This window comes from Phyllostomus discolor, chromosome 5, assembly GCF_004126475.2.
Source record: "Phyllostomus discolor isolate MPI-MPIP mPhyDis1 chromosome 5, mPhyDis1.pri.v3, whole genome shotgun sequence".
Taxonomy (NCBI): Eukaryota; Metazoa; Chordata; class Mammalia; order Chiroptera; family Phyllostomidae; genus Phyllostomus; species Phyllostomus discolor.
The window spans coordinates 172,673,629-172,699,426 of NC_040907.2; the positions used below are offsets into that span (position 1 = coordinate 172,673,629).

The window sequence follows — 25,798 nt, forward strand, 5'->3', positions numbered from 1 at the left end:
AGAGGCTGCCAGACGGGTCACCGGAAATCTGAACGCAGGACAGTAAAAGGACTTGCCTGCTCTGAGAACCGCCTGGAGCGGCGTCGCTCACGGGGACGGAGGCTCGGGGAGGCCAGCCACCCCCGCAGCGACAGGCGCTCATTTTTGCCAGCCGTCCTCTCCCAAGGGGCCCAAGCGAAGGCCGCGACCGTCCTGTGGGCTCTTTCCCAAGGCTCCGTGGCCTTGGAACGGGTTCTAATCCAGACCCAGAAACCCGGCTGCGCTCAGGACACGCCATGCAGACGAGGGTGAGAAGGCTCGCTCGCTCACGCGCTCCACTGGGTTTCCGGCTACTGTTGAGCCTAAAGGTCTCACCGAAGAGCGCTCTCTGCTCCGCAGGCCCGCAGCGACAGAAACTGTCCTGTGCGCGGCCTCTCGATGATGCCCCGCCCGCGTCTGCATGACTCCGTCTCAGGGAGCCCGGGGCTACTTTCCCTGAACTCGGCCCCCCTGGATGACACACGTGACTCACATTCAAGCCAAGCACTTTTCTGATGAGGCCACTCTGCTGCTCCGCCCAGCTCGACTGTCACCAACCCGACACACCCCCTGCCCCGGCCCGCCCTCAGCCTGCCGCTCCCCCGGGGCCTCACACGCATCCCAGAGCTGCCCCGTGGGGCAGCCCGGGCAGCAGGGGCAACCACGGATGAAGACAGACACGCCCAAACTCCTTCACACATGTTTATTTTCACGTGAGTCTTACTCCGTGCAGCAGACATGGGGGGTTGGGGGAACACGGGGGACGAGAGGGAAGACAGGGACGGCCACACCGGTCTCCGTGCTCACGGCAGCCTGGCAAGGGGCAGACAGGCAGGGTGACCGGGTGGCCGGTGTGCTCGTTTCTGGGTGAGGGGGCACGGGGGGACGGGACACAGAACAACATAAAAAAAGAGACACCCAACAGTTAGACTTGCACCAGGCCTGAGACCAGACAGGAGTGTGGGCTTAAAACGCGGCTGGGGGTGCGGGCTGGCGAGGGGGAGCGCGGGCCTCTGGGGCGGAGCCTCGTGCCGGCGCTGAGCAAGGCCCGGCGCTGGGGCGGCCGCGTCACTGCCTGCACGGGGCGGGGCACCAGGTAGGCGGCCAGGTGCGGCCAGAAAAGCACCGGCGGGGCCAGGGCCAGGGGATGCTCTGAAAGGCAAGTGGCCCCAAAGCAGAGAAGCCAAGAGGGTGTCGGCTGCAGCGTGGAACCCAGCGGCGCCCTGGCCGGTGGGTGGGTCCTGCCCAGGGGAGAGCTCTCCAAGTTGAGTCAAATACTCATCCAGTGAAAAAGGTGAGCCACCGCAAGGCCTCAGCTGCGGCAACCCCTGCACCCTGAAGGGGGGGGGGGGGGTCACAAGGTATCCTCCAAGTCACTGTAGTCCCTTAGCTGGAAGTCCCCGACAGCCCCAGAGCAAGGCCACTGCCAGTGCGTTACCTCGAATCGCCCGAGCCCAGCCGCTGACCCGTCCCCACGTTTCCGAGGGCCTGCCGCCCGGTGCGGGGACGTGAGGGCAGGGGTCCCGCCTTCGGGGCTCTGGTGGGGACACAGACAAACACAGAAGCATTTACAACGCAAGTGCTAGGGCCCAGGCGGCTGCGGGCTGCGGGGGGCGGGGCCGAAGGCGGGGCCTGGCTCAAACCCCGCCCTGGTTTCTGTCATTTCAGCGCAGCCCAAACAGACCTTGCAGAGCCCCACATTTTTAAAAGCTTTCTTCCCTGAAACACCTGAAAAACATTATTTACAGAATTCACTTTTAAATGCACAGCAAACGTTGTCCGAGGGCTGATCAGGAAAACAAAGGTACTGGCTTCCCTCCCTCCGACGCGTCTCGGCGCGGAGGCTGGCTTCACTGTCCCCGCCGACTCCTGGTTCTCATCCTCTTGGCACCCGCGGCCTCGTTCTCCTGTTTGGGCGGAAGCACACAGCCCGGGTCATTTCAAACGCCGGTTCCCGTAGCCAGTGTAACTCTGATCTGCCAGACCCTCCCCAGGGGCGGGGCGGGGCTGCCTGAGAACGCTACTTTGGTCCTTAAACTGTTCTGTTTGGCTTTATGAATTTAAATGTGTTCCTTCAATGAAAAATGTGTGACCTATTTTTAAGCTAGTGCATAATGTAAAAGATTCCCACACAAACACAGAGCCTTACTGGGTAAAAAATACCGTCCAGCAAAAGTAAAATGAAATGTACGCCAGGACGGCATCTTCCGGGTCCTGTAAGCAGGACCCCCCCCAAATGTGTGGGAGGGGGACAGTCCTCAGCTCAGCAGTGTGGGGGTGTGGCCCCGGCCACCTGCCATGTGAACGCTTAGGAGAGGGCGGTTCACCCTAATACCTAACAGGCGACAAAAGGTGGCACCCTGAAGCCCGGGTGTCCGCGCCGTGCTCACGGGTGAGTGGCCAGGTGTCCGAGCCCCGCCTCACAGCCCCCGGCCCCACGCCCGTCGTCAGAAAAGCGCATCGTGAGGTGGGGCGAGCACTTCCCACCAGCGATCTTTACGGCAGGGGTGGGGGGGGGGTGTCAGAAAAACACAGGCAACAGTTAAAAAAATCCACCGGGCAGTGCGAGCGATGGGAACGCCCGGACACCGACGGGACTGAAGGCGGCCCCTCGTCACTGTGCGGCCCGCATGTGGCGCCTGGGCCAGCTCCGGGGCCAGAGGGAGCCGAGTGCCGTCTCCGAATGGCAGGTGGGGGGCCGTGTAGAGACGGGGGGGGGGGGGAGTGGCAAACACGCGGGTGGACACACACCCTGTCTTTGCCGGCCCGTCGGCAGCTGTGTCCTGGTCCCTATGACCAGCGGGGCAGGGACTTCAAAGCCACCCTGGATGTGGGTGGACCAGTGGCTGGCAGCGTGCCACTCAGCTGTGTCACGCAGTCCGTTCACCACAGCGGTCCCAGTGTCAGTCATTACCTGAGCCCCGGGAAGCAGGCATGTCCCACACACAGACAGGGACTATCTGTCACTTTTTCTTTTAAGCCGGCCGAGCCGAGCGCCCCCGAGAGGAACGCTGACCGCACGTCACCGGGCCTTGTGGGCTTAAGTGTCGGGCAGCCCACGGGCTGCTGAATTTGACACAACATTAGTGACACGTGCTGTCCTTTAACTTAGACGGCACCTGACTCGGGAGGGCGACAGGACACAGCACGTCCGACTAACCTGGGGCTCTAAGAGCAGAGGGGCCCGAGGGGCACACCCCGCTTGGCGTCACCCGGGCTTTCCAAAGGGGCCCCCGGGAGACCCACCCAGCAGCCTCAGTCACCTCGGCTGGGCTGACGGGTGGCGTTTGCCCCGGGCGGCACCGGGACCAGCAGCCAGAAGCACCAGCTGCGTAACGTCCCCGTGTCCCTGTGGTTCCTGACCGGCGTCTTCATAACGCGAGTTTGCTGCTGCAGTGGGAACCCCCCCGCTGCCCTCCCCCGGGGGCCTGTTACCGTGAGTGGCGTGTTTCGTTTGCTTCTGCAGCACGAGGCAAGAGCGCCTGGAAACGTCCCCTGCTTGTTGAAAAGCAAAACAGTAAACCACTTGCCTTGTTTGCATCTTCCACGGGTCTCTTGGCACTCCGAGTCGCTCTCTGCTTGGGCTGGCTCTCCAAGGCGTCCCCGGCAGGAGGGACCGCCACCTTTCTGGACCGCAGGCGGATGACGCCTGGACGTGGTGCTCCTCCTTTCTCTTCCTGAGTCGCCCCACGGGTCTCCACGCTGCTCGCCTGAGCTTTCTCCTCGGCTCCACGGGGCACGGGCACTGCACCCCGCCTTCCAGGTCTCGGGGACATTCTCCTCTCGTGCACCTTGTCCCCAGGAGCAGAACTCCGGGCTCCACCTTCCAGGTTTTGAATCTCCACCTCTTGGGAGGATTTCCCAGGCTTCTTTTCATTCCGCTTTCTTTGACCCTTTTCTGCTGCTACAGGCAGCTCAGGCCTCTGCTCTGCTCCACGGGTTTTATTTGGGAGGCCGGAGCGCAGGGATACTCCCTAAAAGACATGAAGGACAGCCACAAGGGGCCATTCATGAGTGATGCAAATCATGAAAACCCAACGTGGGGAAAAAATTAAAACGTGAACTCGAAGGAGACTCACTTACACCGCTGCCCCCGACAGCAGGCTAAGTGGCTGCGGTGTCCACACTGAGGCTGGCCTGCCACCCCCCACTCGGTTCCCGAGAAGGCTTGCGAAAATCTGCAGTGACCATTTTGGCCAGTTATTTTCCCAAATTAGCCTGGTGTCTCCTTGAATCCCCCCGGGACTTCCCCCGGGGTCTCAGCATGGGGGAAGACCCAGTGACCCAGCATGGACGGCAGACCCCTTTGGGAAGGGGCACCCACAAACCCATGCGGGTTCCACACAACCTACGCCAAACAGCAAGCGGACATGGGGACACCCGCCCAAAAAGACAGACAATGACCCTGTAACAGCCGCCATCACCTTGTCTGGGGAGGCCACGTCTTCTTTTCGGCCCTTATTTTTCGTTTTCCCGTTGGCGCTAGGCAGGTCGTCCACAGGTTCAATGACTTCTCTCAAAACTCTGCGCCCCCTCTTCGGCTCGGAGGGTTCCGGGGGTGCGCACTGCTGCTCTCTGGGGGCTGTCCGCAGTCTCTTCTGCGGTGGCGGCGTCTCCTCCGCAGGGTCCTGGGCGCGGGTCCTGAGCCGCAGCCTCCTCGCGCCTGCGCAGCTTCCGTCTTCGCGCTTCCTCTTGGGGGACAGGGCGACGCTGCTCTCGCTTGGTGCTTTTTCAGGGTCCCTGCTGTCCACCGGCTCCTGTGAGGGCTTCTCATCCCGGGCCCTACGGGTTCTTCTGGACGTTGTTTCGGGTTTGCTCTGGTCCGGTGCTTGCGTTGAAGTTCTCGTAAGGCCCGCAGCGTCTGTGCCCAGTTCCTCGTCTCGAGCCGGGCTTCGCAGGAGCCGTCTGCTGCCGGCCGGGCTGTGCGGGGGCTGGGCCTTCCCCGGCCTCGATCTCAGCTGCCGTCCGCTGCCCACGGCGGTTCCCACAGGGCCTGGCTCCCGCCTTGGGGGTCCCTGGCACACTTCGGTGTCTTCGGCACCGTCTACAGGTTTTCTGTGCGACTGCGTGGTTTTCCCTGATGTCCCCGTGGGCCTCCTGAGGGCTGTGGGCTCTTCCTGCACGGCCACTGTCCTCGGAGGGGCCCTGAGCTGCCTCCTTGTCCTTGCTGGCATGACCACTGCTTCCGCCTGTGGGGATCCGGAGGGCATTTCAGCGCTGTCGGCCACAGCCACTGGGTCCTCTGTGCGATCTGGGGTTCTCGAGAGCTCTTGAAGGCTGGCCGGGTCTGCTGGAATCTGGGCCTTTTCCTTACGTGTTCTTGGCTTCCTCTTGCTTGCAGGTACATCTTCTGCAGGGTCTAGTTTCTGTTCTGGGGATTCCTTAAACAATTTCATATCCTTATCTGCTCCCTCTTGTTCCCTGTGCAACCGCGTGGTTTTCCCTGATGTCCCCGTGGGCCTCCTGAGGGCTGAGGGCTCTTCCTGCACGGCCACTGTCCTCGGAGGGGCCCTGAGCTGCCTCCTTGTCCTTGCTGGCATGACCACTGCTTCCGCCTGTGGGGATCCGGAGGGCATTTCAGCGCTGTCGGCCACAGCCACTGGGTCCTCTGTGTGATCTGGGGTTCTTGAGAGCTCTTGAAGGCTGGCCGGGTCTGCTGCAATCTGGGCCTTTTCCTTACGTGTTCTTGGCTTCCTCTTGCTTGCAGGTACGTTTTCTGCAGGGCGCAGTTTCTGTTCTGGGGGTTCCTTAAACAATTTCATATCCTTATCCCCACCTTCCAGTTCTCTGTGCGACCGGGTGGTTCTCCCAGATGCCCGTGCAGGGCTCTGGAGGGCTGAGAGTTCACCTCTGACGGCTGCCTTCCCTGCGGGTGCCCTGAGCCGCCGGGTTCTGCCAGTGGGCACGACAGCTGGTTTCGCTTGTGCAGATTTGCAGGGCACGTCGGTGGCTTTGTCCTCAATCATTGATTCTACTGTGTGTTGTGGTGTTTGGAAGAGCTCCTTGAGACCAGCCAGGTCTTCTGTGGGCTGATTCACTCTCGTGGGTGTCCTTGACCTCCTTCTGCTTCCGGTTACATGTTCGGCTGAGTCCCGTTTCTGTTCCGGAGTTCCCTTCAACACTCTGATATCGTCAGCATCACCTTCCGGTTCTCCGGCAGAGTGCGTGCTTTCCTCTGGCGTGGGTGTGGGCTCCCTGAGGGCCGAGAGCTCTCCCTCCACGTCCACTGTGCCCACAGGTGTCCTGAGACGTCTCTTTGTGCTGGTCGGAGTGCTGACTGGTTCCGGTTTTGGAGATTTGCTAAGTATCTTGGTAGCTTTGTTGTTAGTCAGTGTTTCGACGACGTGATTGGGTGTTTGGAAGAGCTCTTTCAAGCCAGCCAGGTCTTCTGTGGGTTCAGCCTTCCTCTTGGGTGTCCTTGACCTCCTTCTGCTTCCGGTTACCTGTTTGGCTGAGTCCAATTTCTGTTCCGGAGTTCCCATCAATGCTGTGATATCTTCATCATCACCTGCTGGGGCTCTGGGAGAGCATGCGAGTCTCCCTGGTGTTGGTGTGGGCCCCCTGAGGGCCAAGAACTCTTCTTCTGTGTCCACTTTGCCCACAGGCGTCCTGAGACGTCTCTTTGTGCTGGATGGTCTGCTGACTGGCTCTGGTTTTAGAGATTTGCTGGGTGCTTCTGTGGCTTTGTCCTCAGTCATTGGCTCATCTGTGTGACGTGGTGTTTGGAAGAGCTCCTTGAGGCCAGCCAGGTCTTCTGTGGGCTGATTTGCTCTTGTGGGTGTCTTTGACCTCCTTCTGCTTCCAATCACATGGTCTGCTGAGTCCTGTTGCTGTTCTGAAAACTTCTGTGATGCTTTCATGCTCTCGTCACCACCCGCTGGCTCTGTGTGTGTGTGCTCGGTACCCCCTGGAGTCGGTGCGGGCTTCCTGAGCGCGGAGAGCACTCCTGCACTCGCACTCCGGGAAGGCGTCTTGATCCGCCCGTTCCTCTCGGCTGGCGTGCCGACTGGTTCTGGTTTCGGAGATTTGCTGGGTGTTTTCATGGTTATGTCCTCAGTCACGGGTCCTACTACATGATTTGGTGTTTGGAAGAGCTCTTTGAAACCGTTCAGGTCTTCTGTGGGTTCAACCTTCCTCTTGGGTGTCCGTGACCTCCTTCTGCTTCCGGATACATGCCCAGATGAGTCCCGTTGCTGTTCCGGAGTTCCCTTCAATGCTCCGATATCGTCAGCATCACCTTCCGGTTCTCTGGCAGAGCGCATGCTTTCCCCTGGCGTGGGTGTAGGCTCCCTGAGGGCCGAGAGCTCTCCCTCCACTTTCCCCAGAGGTGTCCTGAGACGTCTCTTTGTGCTGGTCAGGGTGCTGACTGGTTCTGGTTTTGGAGATTTGCTAAGTATCTTGGTAGCTTTGTTGTTAGTCAGTGTTTCGACAACGTGATTGGGTGTTTGGAAGAGCTCTTTCAAGCCAGCCAGGTCTTCTGTGGGTTCAGCCTTCCTCTTGGGTGTCCTTGACCTCCTTCTGCTTCCGGTTACCTGTTCGGCTGAGTCCAATTTCTGTTCCGGAGTTTCCTTCAATGCTGTGATATCTTCATCATCACCTGCTGGGCCTCTGGGAGAGCATGCAAGTCTCCCTGGTGTGGGTGTGGGCTCCCTAGGGCCCGAGAACTCTTCTTCTGTGTCCACTTTCCCCACAGGCGTCCTGAGACGCCTCTTTGTGCTGGATGGTCTGCTGACTGGTTCTGGTTTTGGAGATTTGCTGGGTGCTTCTGTGGCTTTGTCCTCAGTCATTGGCTCATCTGTGTGACGTGGTGTTTGGAAGAGCTCCTTGAGACCAGCCAGGTCTTCTGTGGGCTGATTCGCTCTTGTGGGTGTCCGTGACCTCCTTCTGCTTCCGGTTACATGATCTGCTGAATCCCGTTTCTGTTCCGGAGTTCCCTTCAATGCTCCGATATCGTCAGCATCACCGCCTGGTTCTCCAGAAAAGTGTGTGCTTTCCCCTGGCGTGGGTGTGGGCTCCCTGAGGGCCGAGAGCTGTCCCTCCACGTCCACTGTGTCCACAGGTGTCCTGAGACGTCTCTTTGTGCTGGTCGGGGTGCTGAATGGTTCCGGTTTTGGAGATTTGCTGGGTATTTTCACGGTTTTGACCTCAGTCACTGTTTCAAAAGCATGACTGGGTGTTTGGAAGAGTTCTCTGAAGCCGGTCAGGTCTTCTGTGGGTTCAGCCTTCCTCTTGGGTGTCCTTGACCTCCTTCTGCTTCCGGTTACCTGTTCGGCTGAGTCCAATTTCTGTTCCGGAGTTCTCGTCAATGCTGTGATATCTTCATCATCACCTGCTGGGGCTCTGGGAGAGCGTGTGATCCTCCCTGGTGTGGGAGTGGGCCCCCCGAGGGCCGAGAGCTCTCCCTCCCCGTCCACTTTCCCCAGAGGTGTCCTGAGACGTCTCTTTGTGCTGGTTGGTGTGCTGACTGGCTCTGGTTTTGGAGATTTGCTGGGTATTTTCATGGTTTTCTCATCAGTCGCTGTTTCCACCGTGTGTTTAGGTGTTTGGAAGAGTTGTTTCAAGCCAGCCAGGTCTTCTATGGGTTGGGGCTTCCTCTTGGGTGTCCTTGACCTCCTCCTACTTCCAATCACATGGTCTGCTGAGTCCTGTTGCTGTTCTGAAAACTTCTGTGATGCTTTCATGCTCTCGTCAGCACCCGCTGGTTCTGTGTGTGTGTGCTCGGTACCCCCTGGGGTCGGTGCGGGCTTCCCGAGCGCGGAGAGCGCTTCTGCACGCACACTCCGGGAAGGCGTCTTGATCTGCCCGGTCTCCTTGGCTGGCGTGCCGACTGGTTCTGGTTTCGGGGATCTGGTGCACATCCCTGTGGCTCCGTGCTCCACACCCACTGGTGCCTCGGCGTGACCTGGGGTTTGGAGAAGGCTGTGGGTGCCCAGCAGGTCTTCCGTGGATTCCATCTCTTGTGGTCTCTTCGTGGCGATCACATCTGCTCTTGGTGTGCCTTTCAGCTCCGACGATCTTCTTGATCTCCTCGCAACTGTCTTCTTTTCAGAGTTTTCTTTCGGTTCCAAGTTTCCATTCCATGTCGCAAAGGCGCCTTCGCTCTCCTTCATCTCTCTCTCTGCGAGCCATGCCTGTCCTGGCGATTTCCCCAGACCTCTTCCCGAGATGCTCTCGACAGTGTCCAACTCTGGGTCTTCCTGCTCACACTCTGTGCCCGGCACCGGGGTGCTCCTGAGCCCTGCGGACCTCCTGGGTCTGTTCACACTGGATGCTGCCTTCGAAGGCTCTGTCTCAGAGGGCGGAGTTTTCATGATTTTATTCACTGTCATATACTGTCTTCTCAGGGCGGGGCTTGCAGACTTTTTATCCAACAGCTCTTCTGGCACATTCTGAGCATTGGGGGACACGTTCTCTCCTATAAAAAGTAAAAGCACAGACAGTAAGAATATTCTCCTCCCTGTGTTGTACTGATTTGGTCATTTAACCTCACGAACTATTGTGTAACGGGCAATGACTCACCCTCCTCATCCCCTTACTAACAATCCGAGTCCGCAGAGGTGCCACGCATGTGTCTGACCTGAGACCCGTGCACACTGAAGGATACTGTTACTTGTGTTAGCGAGTGGGGCCGTGCATAGGTGGCTAGGACCCACAGGACTCAGACAGTGAACACAACTCCTAAAGAAGGGTCCCCTGGAGGCGACCCTGCCATGTCTCGGCGACCTGCACACAGATAGCTGTTTCCTTCAAGCGTGAGAAAAGCTGTCCCTTATTTTGAACCACCGACGCGGTCACGTGGCTCATACGCAGACGACGCGGTGTCCCCGTCATACCGGGGATGTCTGCTTTTTAGCTGCAGGAAGCATCCTTCGTGTAGCCGGGAGCTCACGCTACAGCCCAGACTCGGTACCCAGTGAGAGAGCAGGACGGACTCGGCGCTCCCGCCCCTCGCTCACCCCGGGGCACGCCCCCTCCCAGGAGGGGAGCAGGGGGAACGGCTCAGCGTCCGCACTGTCATCCTTGTCTTCGGTGATCTGCAGTCGCTTTGTGTTCGGACAATTTACTTAGAAGTATGAGAGATCATTACACTTTCTGCCTTATCACCTCTTCATAATAAATAAAGAGGCAGAATTGTACACAGCCCCAGCCAGGTAGCTCAGTTGGTTAGAGTGTCGTCCCCATATGCCAAGGCTGCCGGTTCGATCCCTGGTCAGGGCACGTACAAGAAGCAACCAATGGGAGCATCAGTAAATGGTACAACAAATCGATGTTTCTCCTTCCCTTTCCCTCTCTCTCTGAAATCAGTTCAAAAAAAGTGTACACAGCTTGATTATTAAGGGAATATTCCTTTTTGCTCAAGTCACTAGATACCAATGCTGGTTCAACTGCTGATAGGACTTCCCCCGAAAACAACCCGACAGAGAGGCTGGAAGTGGCATTTTATCAGAGTGTCTGTCGCAGAGAAAGAAGGCGACACCTGTTGTTAGAACAACAGCAACAACACCGCCACCACCGCCCGCAGTTCCGGCAAAGACGCCAAAGTGCTGGGAAGAAAGTAAAACCAACCAGACTTGGCCGGGGCGCGGAGCGGAGGTTTCTCTTCTGACTCGGGGCCCTGGACCTGTTGTCCGAGCAAACCCTCCGAACTGGAAAAGGTGGTGGGACATAAGCTCATCTTCTTCGGCTTCTCTTTCGCTGGGGTCTTGAACATTTCAGTTAGCCCTGCCACACGAAGACAGCGGAAAAGCAATGAACATACGGCCCCTCGATGCAAACAGCCACTTCTGTCCCCACAGACAGCCCGAGGCTCACAGCCCGAGGCTCACTCCCCAGGGTTCCCGGGGGCGGGGTCTCGGCGGGGAGGGTGGCATATCACTAATAAACCCATTTCGTGCAAAGAGGGCAACGAACGGATGTGAGAACCTCCACGTCCTCTTCTCTGGGAAGTCCACACAGGAGGCTGCCTCAGCCGCCCGGCGCCGTGCCCAGCGGTGAGCTCTGGCTGGAGGGTGCGGGCAGCCCCCGTGCCTGCCTCTGGGCAGGCGTCCGGAGACCCGTGGCCTTGTGCTGCCTTCAAAATGTCCACATCCACAGCTCTGAACTTTATGCACAAGTGAAATGTCCCCAAGTTTTAAAAATGACTTAGGATGCCCATTTTTAATACTGACAGGTCATAATCTCAGCATTTTTTTTTCATTTCAACACCAAAGAGTAGGATTAATATAATCTCAGGGGGAACGAATACAACACGCAGTCCTTTAAATGGAGGATTTCACTTTCTGAAACACTCATTATCCCACGTTCTCCTTACTTTTCTCGTGCTGCCATCAACGGGTCACAACACAGCCCAGCGCCCGCCGCACCCTGTGTTGGAGCGGCCGTGGGAAGGGCCCAGCCCAGCCAACAGCCAGCCCAGCCAACCGCCAGCCCACGCAGGACTCCACCTGCCCCTGTCCCGGCCTCACGAAGAACACCCAGGCCGTAGGCCGCCCCGCACACTGGTGCTGTGCCATGCAAGGTACACCAGGGGGCGCACGCTGGTGACTCTCTGGGAAAGTGTGATGGCCGCTGTGCCGGGGGCCTGTCCCTGCGCCCCCCCCCCCCCCCCCCGATGAAGCTCTCCCTCCCCGGGCCAGGATGACCCCCGGAAGGTGGCTGCGCCGTCCGGCCTACAGCTCCCCCCACAGCAGAGCAACACCCTCCCACACCCCCACGGATCTCAGGACCGTGGCTCACGGGAGCCAAGGCCGTGCTTTCACCTGAAAGGTCCTCGTTGAAGTCGATTTTCTTGTCGAACACCAGGTTGTTCAGCATTCTGTAGGGCCGCGCGGGCACAGTCACCTTCTCCACGTGCGCCTTCCCTATCACGATGGTGCAGGGGGAGTTGGCGTGGCCGGTACTGAACTCACTGTACACGCGGCCCGCGGGCTTCTGGAAGACAGGCCAGGGGCACAGATGTCAGTCAGAGCGCGGGTCCGCACGTAAGGCCACTGTAAGTGACACTGTGCGCACCCGGGGGACTCGGGGCAGAACCCGTACCTTCGGGGTTTTAGCTCTCCTCTGCCTCTTGCTCGGCTGTCTCGGAGGCCCGCGTTTCACGGCCTTCGCTTGTGTCTGTTTGGCGCTGAGCTTCACTATGTCTGCCCAGGACTTCGCCACTGTCGGAAGGGAGAGACGCTGAAACCTCCCCACAGGGAGTCGGAGAGTGAGGAGACCCAGCGGAGATCGCTCCCGGACACCACACTCACCGATCAGATTGGCCTCCGAGGCCCCGCTCCTCCGCCGGGACTGGATCATCTGGAGGAGGCCCTGCTGGCCGCGCTCCGCGGCGGCCCTCTGAGCAGGCGCGCCGCCGCTGCTCCTCCGCCCGCCCCGCTTAGGGGCCTCTGTCTGCCGCGGCGACTGGCTGCCGCTCCAGGCTGGTGGCTTGGACGACCTCCGGCGACCGTCATTTGCCCCTGAAGACGATCTTGTAGGACGGCCCGCTGGGGAGCTCGCAGACACGTCTTGTGTGGTCACCTCCAGGCGGATTTCCGAAGAGTCTCCTTTCCCTGACTCCTGGGGCTGTCCCTGACAAGATCGGGGGGTTTCTAAGACGGCGCGCCACGAACATCACACCTCCAAGGTGACCATGAGCACCCCACCCAGTCAAGGATTTTAGCTGTTTCCAAGAGCGAGGAACCCACAACAAACCCCGACCCTGAACTCATTGCAGGGTCATCGGGAGAGATTCTGGACCGCTCCCCGATGCTCAGAAAGTTTGAATAAAGCTGGATTTGAGCCCACAGGAAGGACTCTAGCTGTTTAAGTTCTGAAGCATCAAACCATCTCAACCACCGTCCATCACACACAAGGCAGGCGCGGGCGCCTGCGCCCGTCCTTGAAGGAAAGAAAGCGAAGGCGCAGCGAGCAAGCCCTCACTGATGAGGTGTTCCCGGCAGCGGGTGGAGGACACCGCCCGCCGAGCAGCGAGGGCTACGGCTGGAACCCAGGCAGACCGATCGGCGGGTGCGTGACCGCGTCTGCGCGCAGGAAGGAGGGGCGCTCACTGGCGGGGGTGGGCACGCAAGGGAAGGAGGCAGACACACCTCGCAGGCCCTTAGGTGTGAAAAGCAAGGGAAGGCAGCCCCGCCTCCGCTGAAGGTGAGCTGCGGGGCCACGCCCTCCTCCGGATCTAACGGCCAGGACAGCCCAGCCCAGGGGAGCGGCATGAAAATCCCCAGCAGCTGGCGGTGAGGGGCGTAGGGGCGTCGCCACCCAACATTTCCCTCCCACCTCGTGATTCTAAAAGAAGAACCACCACCTTATGGTCATGTGTCATGACCTCTCCAATCAACTGGTGGTTGTCGCTGCGGCCCCAAAGGGGCCCTCTGGCCCAGGGAGGTGGGCAGGGGGCCTGGGAAGGAATGAGCCCCAAGACCTTGCCTGGCCTCGGCCACCTGCCACAGAGGTTCGAAACCCAGGCGTTCCTTCTCCAACCCCACCCCCCCAGGGAATGAGCTCATTTAGACGTTTTGTTGTTTCTCTACACTAGGAAGAGACCAGTCTGAGTGTGCTTTTACTCCTGTGAGGAGCTCGGCGGAACACACGCAGGACGAGGGCCATCAGGCGGGCCGGAAGCCCCCGGCGGCGGCGGCGGCACGTACCTTGATGATTTTCTTGAGGACAGCTGGAGCGTGGGGCACAAGAGACCTCCTCTTTGTGGGTGTCTCTCCTCTCTTGAGAGGCGTGTTAGGAGGTAAGTTTTCATCGAATAATTCGGGTCTCAGGTGGCCCCCAAAGGAGACCCGCCGTGTCTTCAAGGGCACCCCGTCCACCTTGTCTGAAGTGGAGAACACAGACAGGAAATGCGATGGAGCAAGTTACCCCGGGAACCCACAGGGCTGTTTCTTTCTTTTTTTTTCTCCTTTTTTCCTTTTATTTCTAAGATTTTATTTATTTATTTTTAGAGAGGGAAGGGAGGGAGAAAGAGAGAGAAACATCACTGTGCGGTTGCTGGGGGCCGTGGCCTGCAACCCAGGCATGTGCCCTGACTGGGAATCGAACCTGTGACACCTTGGTTCACAGCCCGCGCTCTATCCACTGAGCTGCACCAGCCAGGGCTTGGAGTTTCTGATGCTACTGAAGGCGAACCGACGGGACAGGTCCCTGGCCCTGGATGTCCCCCCCAACCCCGACCTTCCCTCCCCGGTGATGCTGAGGAAGCGAAAGCTGCTTCCAGGGCTCATGACAGCTCGGGGTCCGACCACCCACGTGCCCACCCCGGCTGGACAGCAGCCCTTTAAAGTGCCGGCAGACCCTGAGGACGGTGTAAACCCCCGAGGGCCGCCCTGTAATGAAGGCTTCCGAGGGACTTCCGTCACTTAGGGCGCTGGGCAGAGCAGAGCCGAGCCCCCGGGGACAGCGGCTGTGCGCCCCCTTCCTACACTGCTGGGGCCGGAACGGGGCCATCGGGTGAAAACATCTGCAGCCCCCACGCAGCCCCGGCTATACCCGCCCCCGCCCCCCGCTGCCACCCCCTGCAGCGACCAGCAGGCCTCAGGACAAGGCCCCGACGTGGACCACGGACGCCGCTCTCCCGTGCCCTCGGGCCTGGCTTCTCTGCCCACAGGGCGCACGGCTGTTGTGAGAACGGAGGTCTGGTGACGTTGTACGTGGACGGAGGCATGTGGGACCTTCGGAGCGGGGGGCAAGGGGGGGCGGGGGGGGACTTCAAGTGAAGTAGACTTACAAATGGACTCGTCCCAGTCGCCGACGCCAGTGGAACCGAGGCCGGGGGGGCCAGCTGTGGCGCGCCGCGGCTGGGGCGGCCCGAGCGAGCCGCCTGGCCCCTTCCTCTCCACGGGGACCAGCAACGGGGTGAGCGCCGCTGGCTTTGGAGTCTCTGCTTCTGCAGCAACAATGTCGACCTTTGCGGGGAGGCTGCTCCGCCTCTTTCTGGAAGAGGCCTTCTCCGGTGTGTTTCTGAGGCCGTCGGCACCTTCACCCGAGGCGGGCGTCCCGTGCCCGGGGAAGAGCTCCTTCGGGGTGAAGGCTGCACTCCACTCCGGGTTTGCGGGCTCACTCCCTTGGACGCTGCTCTGGCCCCCGCTCCGGCGCTTTGGCGAGGAGTTTCGGCGAGATTGGACGGGGGTGCTGGCTTCCATGGTCTCCCTGGGGGGCACGCTGGGACTCTCGGTGGCCTCGAGAGTGGGGCCAGGCCCCTCGCTTGCTTTCTCTTCCTCTCGCTGTCCCGGGGCAGGGACGGCCTTGGTTTGGGAGCTCCGCCGGGACCTCCGCCGGCACCCGGGGGAGCCCTGTCGCAGCATCTCACCCCACGAACCACCAGCACTTTCGAAGTCGGCTGCGCAGTGACCCCGGGACCCCGATTTTCTGCCACTCTGGAGAACATTCTCTTTTTCTGATTTCACGTCTAACTTTTCCTTCATGGACTCATAAAGCTTCCTAAAGGGAGACTCTTTCTCTCCACCCTTCTCAAGGGCCCACGGCAAGGGCAGGGCCTCGGCTCCTCCGTTCCTGCTCACCAAGGTCCCGCGGGCCCCCTCGCCGAGGCCCCCAGCCAGGGATCCCGCTGCGTGTCTGCGGTTGTCCCTGAGGGGTTCTGAGCGACGCCCATCGGGGGTGCTCCTGGCAGCAGGGCCCCCGGAGCTGCGCGAGACGGCGCGGGCCGCCCCGGCGCCCCCCGAGCGTGCCGGGGGCTCTCCCGAAGCGCCTTCTTCCGTGAGCTGTGAGCGGGCAGCGCCGCGACCTTCAGCTTCGCCATCTTGACAGTGAATTAGGAAACAAGAGACAAGTTCAGGGCTTTCTCAGGGATTAATACGGGCAGTTCTGAAAACTTAAAACTGTCTCGTAACCGAACTTTTCACTTAGACTACACGTTACTGAACGCCCCAAATGTGTCATCACCGTATCCTGACACTAGTGTTATGACCTGAAGAAGACGGCACATGAGCCTCCTGTCAGCAACCCGAGGCGTCAGATGCCATTCATCCACTCGGAACGAAGCAGACAGCGCACGCAGCACGACTGTTCACCCACGTGCGCGCCCCCAGTGAGCACTGCGCGCCCCCAGTGAGCACGGCGCGCCGCCGTCACCCGGGCTGAGCCTTAACTCAGGGTCTGCGTGTGTCTGTGTACTCCCATGAGCCCGAACGGAGAACCCTCCTGACCCTGTCCCCCCCCCCCCCCCCGCCTGCCCCCTCCCTCCCCGACCACAATCCCCCCCTCACCTCCTGCAGAGGACTGACCTTGCAGGGTCTGAAATAAACCGAAACACTACTAACCAGGGTCCGGAGAGAAGCCAGACCGGGAGACCCGACGTGGAGCGGCCTGTGGATTGGGGAAGAACAAACAATGATTTAGTGCCCTTTCCGGAACCGACAGTCCAGTTTACCAAAATGGTCTACCGACTGGCAACCTTCTTTGCCCAGCTGGCCTGATGTACCTCTTAGAGACGCTGAGAAATGAGCCCACACGTGCGGGGGCCAGCGCTCTGAATACACGTACGGTGATGGAGTAAGAACTAAACTCGAAGCTGAACATCGTTTACACTGAACCTGAGTGAGTTGTTACGCCTTCCTCACACTTCCTTCCCTTCGTCCTCCAAGGGCACTCCGGTGAAACCTCACCCACACGCTGCGCCAGAGAACCCACCGAGGGCACCGAGTTACTGACCGCAGCCTCGGTTTCACCAGGAGTCGGCTGTGGGGCCTGTGGGGGAACCCCGGCGCCACCCCACACATGTGCTCCTGGCCGGCAGACTCCTGGGAGTGTCGGGGCCCGGCAGCCAGGGCAGCCGCCGCAGAGCACCATGGCGCTGTCCCCGTCTGTCACGGGGATGTTGCAGGGGCCGAGGACCGGCACACGGTGCCGTGTATTTAAGACAGAAGAGTCCAGTGTTGTTTCTCCAAAGGGGAAACATAGCACCTGGGTAATTCCCGGGTGGGGAAGGGTCCACAGAATCCACCCAAAGGCAAATAATCTGACTTCTGAAATCAATGTCCAGTTTCCTGGCATCTCACATCTTGCTTCCCTAACATCACACGGAAGCATCAGTTCTAACTTCCAACCAGAAGTTGACCAAGGCAGGACTGAACAATAAAAATTAAGTGATGTTTTAAAACGTGTACAAACTGCTACAGCAGGTTCTAAACGTTCAGTGTTAGTGCTCCGTCCCACCCAAAGAATGAGGAGTTCACAGACCACTGAGCGCTCCTGTCTAACCCCCACCCAGCCCAGCCCTCCGGCTGGGTGGTTCCCTCCCACCCACTAACAGGTCAGAATGATGGCAGGTGGGTGGGACACCTCAAAACCTAGCCTCCCCCCCAGGGTGGATGAGCCTCGGGGTCAACATGAAGGCCACGCCTCCGGGGCAGACTCAGCACTGGGCAGGAGCAGACATCTTCCGTGAAGCCCCCGTTGCTAATTCCAGGGGTGCCCATAACAAGACCCCAACAACCCCACCCCGACCCTGAGGAGCGTGGGCAGCTCCATCAGGAGAAATTCTCAGGATGTGCCTCACACTCTTAAGTCCCTCTGAGTCCCCGAGGATGGGCCCAGCATGGTGCCTTAGTCAGCTGCACCATCTGGAGTACGGTTCCTGCACTGACGGGCACAAGTAATAAGATTCTGCCGAGTGACCCCGGCGGTAATTCCCTTCCAGGGTCGTGGGTCACCTGCCCACCAAAACCAGGAAGGAGCCGTGGGACTCACAGCCCCGATGTGACTGCCACAGAGGGGCAGGGGCGACCCCCGAGCCCCGGAGCGGCTGTCCCAGCTGAAGGTTCGCGGGTCAGATCCCGAGCAGCCTGGAGCCCTCAGGCCAAGCGGGGAAGACGAACTCAGAACTCTCCTTCTGAATAAAGAAGGAAGTGCGGTTTTAAATGATTTTAATCCAAGTTCAACTTGCTTCACCCCTCGGTTACACGTTCCTGCTCTAACTGCTAAGCCACCGTCCCCTGGACAGAACTGTCCATCGACGCCCACACAAGTGATCCCCTATCTGCACACCCGAGAGTCAGGGCCCAAGGTGCGATGAGACCCCATTACCTGTCCTGGAAACTCAGCCGACGCCGACGCGCTTCCGCTCTGGTGACGGTCGTCTTCATACCTGAGGTGCACAGAAGGCAGGCACGTGTTCAGATCGCTGCCCTGGGACTGGCAGCAACGTCTGCCTGTCTGAGCGGTAGCGAGGGGGCAAGGAACAGACCTCACGCTGTCTTCACCCTTACTCCCGCCCTGGCTGGGGTGGCTCAGTGGACTGAGTGCCAGCCTAGGGACCCACGAGTCGCCAGTTCGACTCCCAGTCAGGGCCCGTGCCTGGGTTGCAGGCTGGGTCCCCGCTGAGGGGGCCCAAGAGGCAACCGCACATGGATGTCTCTCTCCCTCTCTTCCTCTATCCCTCGCCCCCTCTAAAAATAAATAGAATCTCTCTAAAAAAAAAAGTTGGTACCTTATTCCTGGAAATAAATTTAGAGCCAGGAAAGTGCTTTTTACTGAAAGAAACTAAGACAAGGTGCCTCAAGTTTTCTTGGGAACACCGGTATCCGGGGTTGGGGGCCCAGATGAATTTGGTAACACTGACCAGCCTGCAGGCTTCAGGCTCCCCAAGCAAGCACCTCCTCTGCGCAGACCCACCGCAGTGAGAACGGAAGGGGGCGCTCGCCAGTTTACGCTCCTGGAAATCAGCTGCCGGGCTGGCAGCCAACCAGGGAGCCCCGGGGCGCCGGAGGCCTGAACCACGGTGACATCACTTCCTGCAGAGACCGCGGAGCTGGCTCTAACTTGAGATCTGTGATCTCTTTGGCTCCCCACCCCGTCCATCTGCGTGTGGACAAACACAGGCAGTTTATGAAGATGACAGGCATTTGGCACTATGTATAGTTGATCTCACACCCCCCGGGGATCAACCTTTTAAAATGCAGAGAGAACCTGGGCACACAGTGAAGTGGCCTGATTTGAATTTATTTTTATTTTTTTAAGATTTTATTTATTTTTAGAGAGAGGAGAAGGGAGGGAGAAAGAGAAAGAGAGAAACCTCAGTGTATGGCTGCCTCTCATGTGCCCTCCACTGGGGACCTGGCCTGCAACCCAGGCGTGTGCCCCGATTGGGAACTGAACCTGCGACCCTTTGCTTGCAGGCCGGTGTTCAGGTCACGGAGCCGCACCCACCAGCCAGGGCTGGTCTGAATGCGGAGGCCACCTGAGGTGACTGGGCGCCTGGGGCTGAACTCACAGGGCTGAGTTCTAGCTCTGTTGCTAAGACCCACTGCCTGCTCGCTGTCGGAGTTGTTCAGCCATCTCAGTTAACCTGGAACTGAACAGAGTCTCATTTTGAGGAAATGTTTCCTGTCCCCTTCCACACCAAGTTCTTCCTCCCTACAGCTTCCTGTTCAGTAGAAACGCCCTTTAAAAATGAAGCGAATTCATGAACAGCGCAGGGAAAGAAAGGACCTGGGTGTTCAGATGGCACAGCACAAATCACTTCATGGAGGCCATAACGAGGGCAGAGTCCTACTCAGCAAAACGGGTGGACAAGTGACCCACCTCGTAGAGACACAAGTTAGATCCAAAGACACAATCAGGACGACAGTAGAAGCGCGGAAGAGGTAGACCTGCAGACAGCAACCAGGAGGGGGCTGGAGAGGCCGCCCCAACATCGGACGGGAGAGACACACACTGTCCTCAGAGACCAGGCACACTCTGTAACGACCACAAGCCCCTCTGGCGAGAAGACAAACCGATTGTAAACAAAAAGGGCTCCTAACAGCTGGGTCCAAGGGACACCCTAGACGTTAAGGATTATGAAAAGTTGAACGTATGTGCTAGAAAAAAATCACACATGAAATCCTCATCAAAAGCACTGTTGAAGGCACAGAACATGTCAAAAGAATAAGTGATAGAACTTCACCAGACCATCCCGAACTCAAACACACAGCCAAGTCTCCAGTATAGAAAAACTAACAGAGCTAAACAAAAAAAAAAAAGGAAAAACCCTCAATGTAGGATTTAACGTCCTGGCAGAATAACAATCAGGGCGGAATGACCGTGACTCTGGTGCGGGGGATTTGAACTTGAGGGTCACGGACAGAATGCCGAGAGCTATGGAAGGCACCTGTCTTCAAACACACAGATCGGTAAAAGCCTTATCTGACCACGAGGCAAATTCAGACACTGGAAGTCACTCCACCGTCCACACAGAGAGAACCAGCTGTGCGTGGCCGTGGGCCCAACCGACCGGATGACACAGGGAGAAGGCTGTGTGTGAGAACCCCGCCACCCCAGGCTCAGAGTCGGTTCCAAGCACACACTGTTATCACAGACGGACGGGGTCTCACAGGCGGAACCGTGGGGGTCGGGGGGCAGGCCCAGGCAGTACACCCCAAAGTCTCATGCGATCAGAAAGCCACGCTAGCGCTTTGCTTGGTGAGAGAAAGAAGCAGTGATTTTAGAAGACACATCAAAGAAGCTTCTGGAAATGCTCTCATTATGCCTTCAGTGGTGGGTTAGTTTGCTGGAGCTTCCATAACAGAATACCGCCCACTGGGCGGCTTAAACAACTCATTTCTCACGGTTGCAGAGGCTGGAAGTCCAAGGTCAAGGTGTCCGCAGGGTGTGCTTCCTCTGGGCCTTGCTTCTCGCCTTGCTATGGTTTCCCTTTGTCACCTGCACACCGGGCTGTCCCTCTGAGTACCTGCGGCCTGGGGTCCCCCTGGGTCCTCACCTCTTCACACCAGGACACCAGTCAGAGTGGATTCCGGCCTGCAGTGCAGGCCTCAGTTCAACCTGCCCCTGTCTCTAGAGGCCGTGCCTGTCTCCGAACACAGCCCTTCTGAGGTCCTGGGGGTCAGGACCTCAACGTGTGCATTCGGGGCGGGCTGGGGGACACCATTCGGCCCTAACACGTGATGATCCCAGGGCTGTTCACCTCATCTCGTTCGGTACCTTTCTTGACCAGTGTATTTTAGTTTAAAACAATAAACTAAAAAACGTGTGCAGTTTCTCAACACAACAAACTGAAACTCCCGTGGGGCCGGGCCCCGCCCTCGGACGCCGCTGCGGGGATGCAAACCCTTTCCCGGGACCGCGCAAGCGCCATGGGTCCGCCGGATCTTGGGTTAGGGGCTGGCTGGGGAACGAGGGTCTCAGGCCCGCCGACACTCGCCCGCGTCAGAGAAGCACCACGGGCGGGCGGCTGCAAAGGCCGCTGTTGGGGGGCGGGAGGCCCGTTATCCCCACGGACCTGAAAGAGCGGTCAATGACGGTGATCACGTCGCCATGCTTCAGCCGCACGGGCCCGTCGATGGGGGCTCCGTTCACCTGCGTGGGGTTCGCGGAACTGAGGTTAAACAAGACTGCCTGCAAGCGGAAGAACAGGAGGACGTGGGTGACCCCGAGGCGGTAGGTGAGGGGAGCTCTCTGTAAACACTGGTCTCCCCGGAGCCCGCTCACCTGCTCGCCCACTTCGATCTTGCAGTGCTGCCTGGACACCACCGGAAGCTGGATGCGGATGTCGCACTCCACACCCCTACGTCGGACAGGAGGGAGGTTTTTTTTAGGTTGTTGCAGTAAGAAAATTACACCAATATTTCAAAATAAAACAGCACGGCACTGGACTCTGCGTTGGATCTGTGAGCGCAACGGCATAACCAACCGGGTGCTGTCAGCCAGCTCCGAATTTTGCTAATAATTTCTACAAGTACTGTATAAGCAAGTACTTTAAATCTTTAAAACTCGGAGCCCTTAAAATGATTACAACATTACTATATAAAATTGACTTGCCTTTCACTAAAATATCTAGGCCTATAAGACCCCACTAAAGGAGTATTTTACATCAGTTTGCAGAATGAGAATTACTATTAATACTGTGCTGCTTTTGGACAGAAAGGTTCATGTAGGTTCATTTGTAATGTTATGTATAGTTTAAGGTTTTTAAGTTGTTTTTTTTTTTTTTAAGATTTAATTTTTTGAGAGGGGAAGGGAGAGAGGAAGACAAGGAAAGAAACATCAATGTGTGGTTGCCTCTCATGCGCCCCCTACTGGGGACCTGGCCTGCAGTCCAGGCATGTGCCCTAGACTGGGAATCGAACCCACGACTTTGATTTGCAAGCCAGCATTCAACCACTGAGCCACACCAGCCAGGGCTAAGGTTTAATTATCACCAAAAGTGCTGTATTTGATGCCAGAACCTCTCTCTCTCTCTGACTCAGTTCTTTAAATACAAAAAGAATTACATTAGCACCTATATCATGGTGTTCTTCAAAAGGTTAAGTCAGTTATGCACATCTGTCATTTGCCTGAAAAAACAGTAAGTGCTATTACTTGTGAGCTTTTTATTGTCTTAAAACTATACTCCATTAGCCCTGGCTGGTGTAGCTCATGGACTGAGCACGGGCTGCGAACCAAAGGGTCGCTGATTAGATTCCCCGTCAGGGCACATGCCTGGGTTGTGGGCCAGGTCCCCCCAGTGGGGGCCACGTGAGAAGCAACCACACATTGATGTTTCTCTTTCTCTCCCTTTCTCCCTCCCTTCCCCTCTCTCTAAAAATAAATAAATAAAATAAAATAAACTGTACTCCATTAACTGACAGATTCACAAGTCTGTCCTTAAAAATACTAATCTACAAGTAACAAATAAAAAAGATATCTAGATTCAACTGGTCTTTTCACAAAACAGCTCAGCCCAGCAGGAAGTGCAGGCAGGGAGACTTGCCAAACCCACCAGTGGGCCCTGGTGAGGTCCCGGGTGTCCCGTTACCGCCCTGTGGTTTTATGGGCTGGAACAACGCTACACTTTTCGTCTCTGCTCTCAGCAGGCACGGCTGGAGTCCAAGATCTCTCCTCCCACCCACGTCCTGCAACCAAACGCTTATTAATGGGCTTCTAAATTACAAGTCTTGCATAATCACCTAATCACTGCTGTAGAATAACCACAATTACTGCCATTTGATACCAACGTGTTTTTATACGTTTTTTTCCTTTAGAAAAGAAGCTAATGAAAGTGAACAGCTACTTTACATCAAAGAAAAGAATTTGATTTTTAGGTAAAAGAACATTCCAGCAAGGGAGAGACTACCTCATCAGAACTGAGAAATTGTTTGGCAGGAGCCTGCCAACTCGGATCTGTACAGATGAGAGCTGGTAGCCTCGCCCACACAACTGTTTACAGAGGGCACTGTCCTGTGCCTTGCAGGAGCAGCAGCAGCGTCCCTGATCTGGGCTCACGGAGGCCAGGGGCATGAGCCTCCCACACTGGGACACGGAAACGTCTCCCCAGGGGCCTAACGGGCGTCAGCTGAGAGCCACGGCTGTGGGCTGATTCCGGTTCTGCAGCTCCCGCGCTAAATACTGCTCATACACGCCGGCCCCCCCACCACGCACTGAGGACGGAATTATCCACCAAGGCTCCGCTCCTGTTCTCGGGGAGCTTGGTAGTGGGACAGACGAGCCCGAGGCGCTGCAGGTGGCGTGGCAGCCGGCAGCACCCGGTGTGGGTTGCAGGGGGGTCAAGGTGGCACCGCGCGGGGGTCCCGGGGAGAGAGTGACCTATTATTTGTCTAAATGGGCGTGCGTTAGAAGCTAACACGGGGGCGATTAACAATGTCGCCGGTCATAGGGGACCCCAGTAACGGCCACCACCGACGCAAGAAGGCACGGAGGGAGGAGACATTCTCAAAATACTCGGAGGGGCTGCCCCCCCCCCCCAAGACCAGCAAGCCCCGCAGGCGCCTCCCTCCTTCCTCCCTTTGCTCCGCAGAGCGTCCCCGACCCCGTCCCCTTCCCCGTCCCCGGGTTTCAGAGGCACCAGCCGTCTGCTCAACACGCCAGACCTGAAACCGGATGCGGCACCATCTCCGCTCTCCTGCACCTAAACGTGTTATCAAGTCGATGTGAGCATCGACGCGCGACCAAAGCACCACTGGACACACAAAGGCTGTTTCCGAGGCCCGGATCCGTGATACGCCACGCCACCGAGTCCACGGGCCCCCGCCAGGGCGCTGAGCCCAGGCCGTTCCTTAGTCTTCGGGGACCCAGACCCCCGAGCCCGGCCGGCCGGCCCGCGGCCCGCGCGTGCGCAGGGCTCACCTCCCGAACAGGCAGGAGCGCAGGCTCAGCGGGAAGTGCGCGCCGTCCGCGCCGCTCCTCCGGATGGTCACCAGGCGGCCCGCGGGGCCCATGTCTTCCAGACCGCGCCGCCGCGAGAGCCGGCCGGTCCGCGCGCCAAAGCCGGGCCGAGGCGAGCTCCCGGGCCACTCTGCCGCCGCGGGGACGCGCACTGAGAGCAAAATAAAGCAACAAGATGAAAGAGCGAGAGCAGACCACGCGGCGGGAGGGAGGGGCGCGCTACTCCGAGAGCCGAGAGCCCAGAGGTCCGCCGCGAGGGGCCGGCCGAGGCCGCCGTCCCCCGCCCCGAGCCCGCCCCGTCTGACAGCTGGGGAGCCCCGGCCGGCCCCGCGCCGCCCCCCGCCGCCCTCCAGTTGGCAGCGCCCCCCCAGGACCCGCCGCCGGGACGCGACCCTGGGGGGCCATCCGGTCGCCCGGGAGTCCCCACCGAGACCCCGGAGCCCGAGCCCGGAAGGAGCCGGGCCCCGCCGAGCCCGGGGGGGGCGGTCTCCGCGGCCCCCGCCCCCTGGTGCCCCGACTCACCCCGGCCGAGTCGCCGGCACAGCCGCCCGGGCGTCCGCCGCTTGTCTGGGCGCTGCCCAGGCCCGCGCGGTGGGGAGCCCGCAACGCGTCCACCTGCGCCCGCCGCCCGCCCCGCGCTCCCGGGTCGGGCACGCAGCCCGCAGGCCCGTGTCCACCGCCGCCGCCGCCGCCGCAGGCCCCGCTCCCCCCGCCGTCGCCTCCCCACTGACCGGGTGGTCCACCCAGCTCTGTCCCTGAGCTGCGCTGCGCAGGCGCAGACCGCCGCCCGCCGCTTTCTCCCGATTCAAAAGAAAACAGCGATTCAAATTTGGCGCAAAGCGCTGCGATTGGACGCGACGGCGCAGCGTTCAACCAATGGGAAGGCGGGGGCGGGACGAGCGCGGCAGTCCGGGCGGGCGGGGCGGGCGGGGCGGGCTCCAGGTGCACTCGCGAAAGACGCGGGCTCTGGGTCCCCACCCCGGGCCGCGCCGAACGGGCGGGAACCCCTCTTGCCGCCTCTTCTGGAAGGACCCAGCGCCGTGGTACAAGGAACAGTTGTGCACGACGTGTCCCGCATTGCTGGAAGGTGGAAACATTTTCAGAGTTCCTGTATCTCCCCAAAGATAACCCATTATTGTAAGCAACTGTTGTGTCTTTCCCAGCTACACGTGTATGATTTTCTCCCCCAAACACAGAAGAAGGCCATAATAGACACAATGTTCTATACGTGGGCGCTCTGCCTAAGGAGCCAGGAAACTATGTTTGTATTGAACACATCCCTTTCACTTTTGCTTTTCAGGCAGCAGCGTCTGGGGCTTCAGAAGCGAGCGAGCGAGCCGGGGTCTGCCTACCTGTGCTGCCGCCGCGGGAACCGGTTTCCGATGGGCCCCGGTTAGAGAAAGTTCTCCAAACTAAACGCTTCGTGCTCGACAAAATGCACGTACTCTAGAAAACCACAGGAGCCCCCCCTGGAGCCGCCTGCCTGGTGGGGGAGGGGGGCTTCAGTGGGTCCGCGTGGGGTCGCGTGAATCGTCCCTCCCGCTCCCCCCCACGCCCCTGGGGGCTTTGCTCTCCCTGGCCACGATTCTCACCCGTGGCCTGCGGACACGCGAGGGTGCCTGAGATCCTTCGGGGGCGCCTGAGCTGAAAGCCACGT

At 59.0% G+C, this 25,798-nt stretch overlaps 1 protein-coding gene across 1 annotated transcript; it reads right to left on the reverse strand.

The window, feature by feature from the left end:
- Nucleotides 1–1,296: 1,296 nt before the first annotated feature.
- Nucleotides 1,297–24,223, reverse strand: MKI67 (marker of proliferation Ki-67). The gene is made up of 18 exons (XM_036027534.1): nt 24,103–24,223; nt 21,469–21,544; nt 21,260–21,375; nt 18,067–18,127; nt 16,647–16,728; nt 14,750–15,823; nt 13,665–13,840; nt 12,267–12,588; nt 12,058–12,176; nt 11,778–11,949; nt 10,585–10,740; nt 9,596–9,660; nt 7,985–9,485; nt 7,018–7,618; nt 4,443–6,654; nt 3,549–3,992; nt 1,457–1,555; nt 1,297–1,353 (listed from the first exon to the last, which is right to left on the reverse strand). Exons 1-18 carry the CDS (start codon nt 24,192–24,194, stop codon nt 1,297–1,299), a joined length of 7,425 nt encoding a protein of 2,474 aa, XP_035883427.1. The 5' UTR covers nt 24,195–24,223.
- Nucleotides 24,224–25,798: the final 1,575 nt, after the last annotated feature.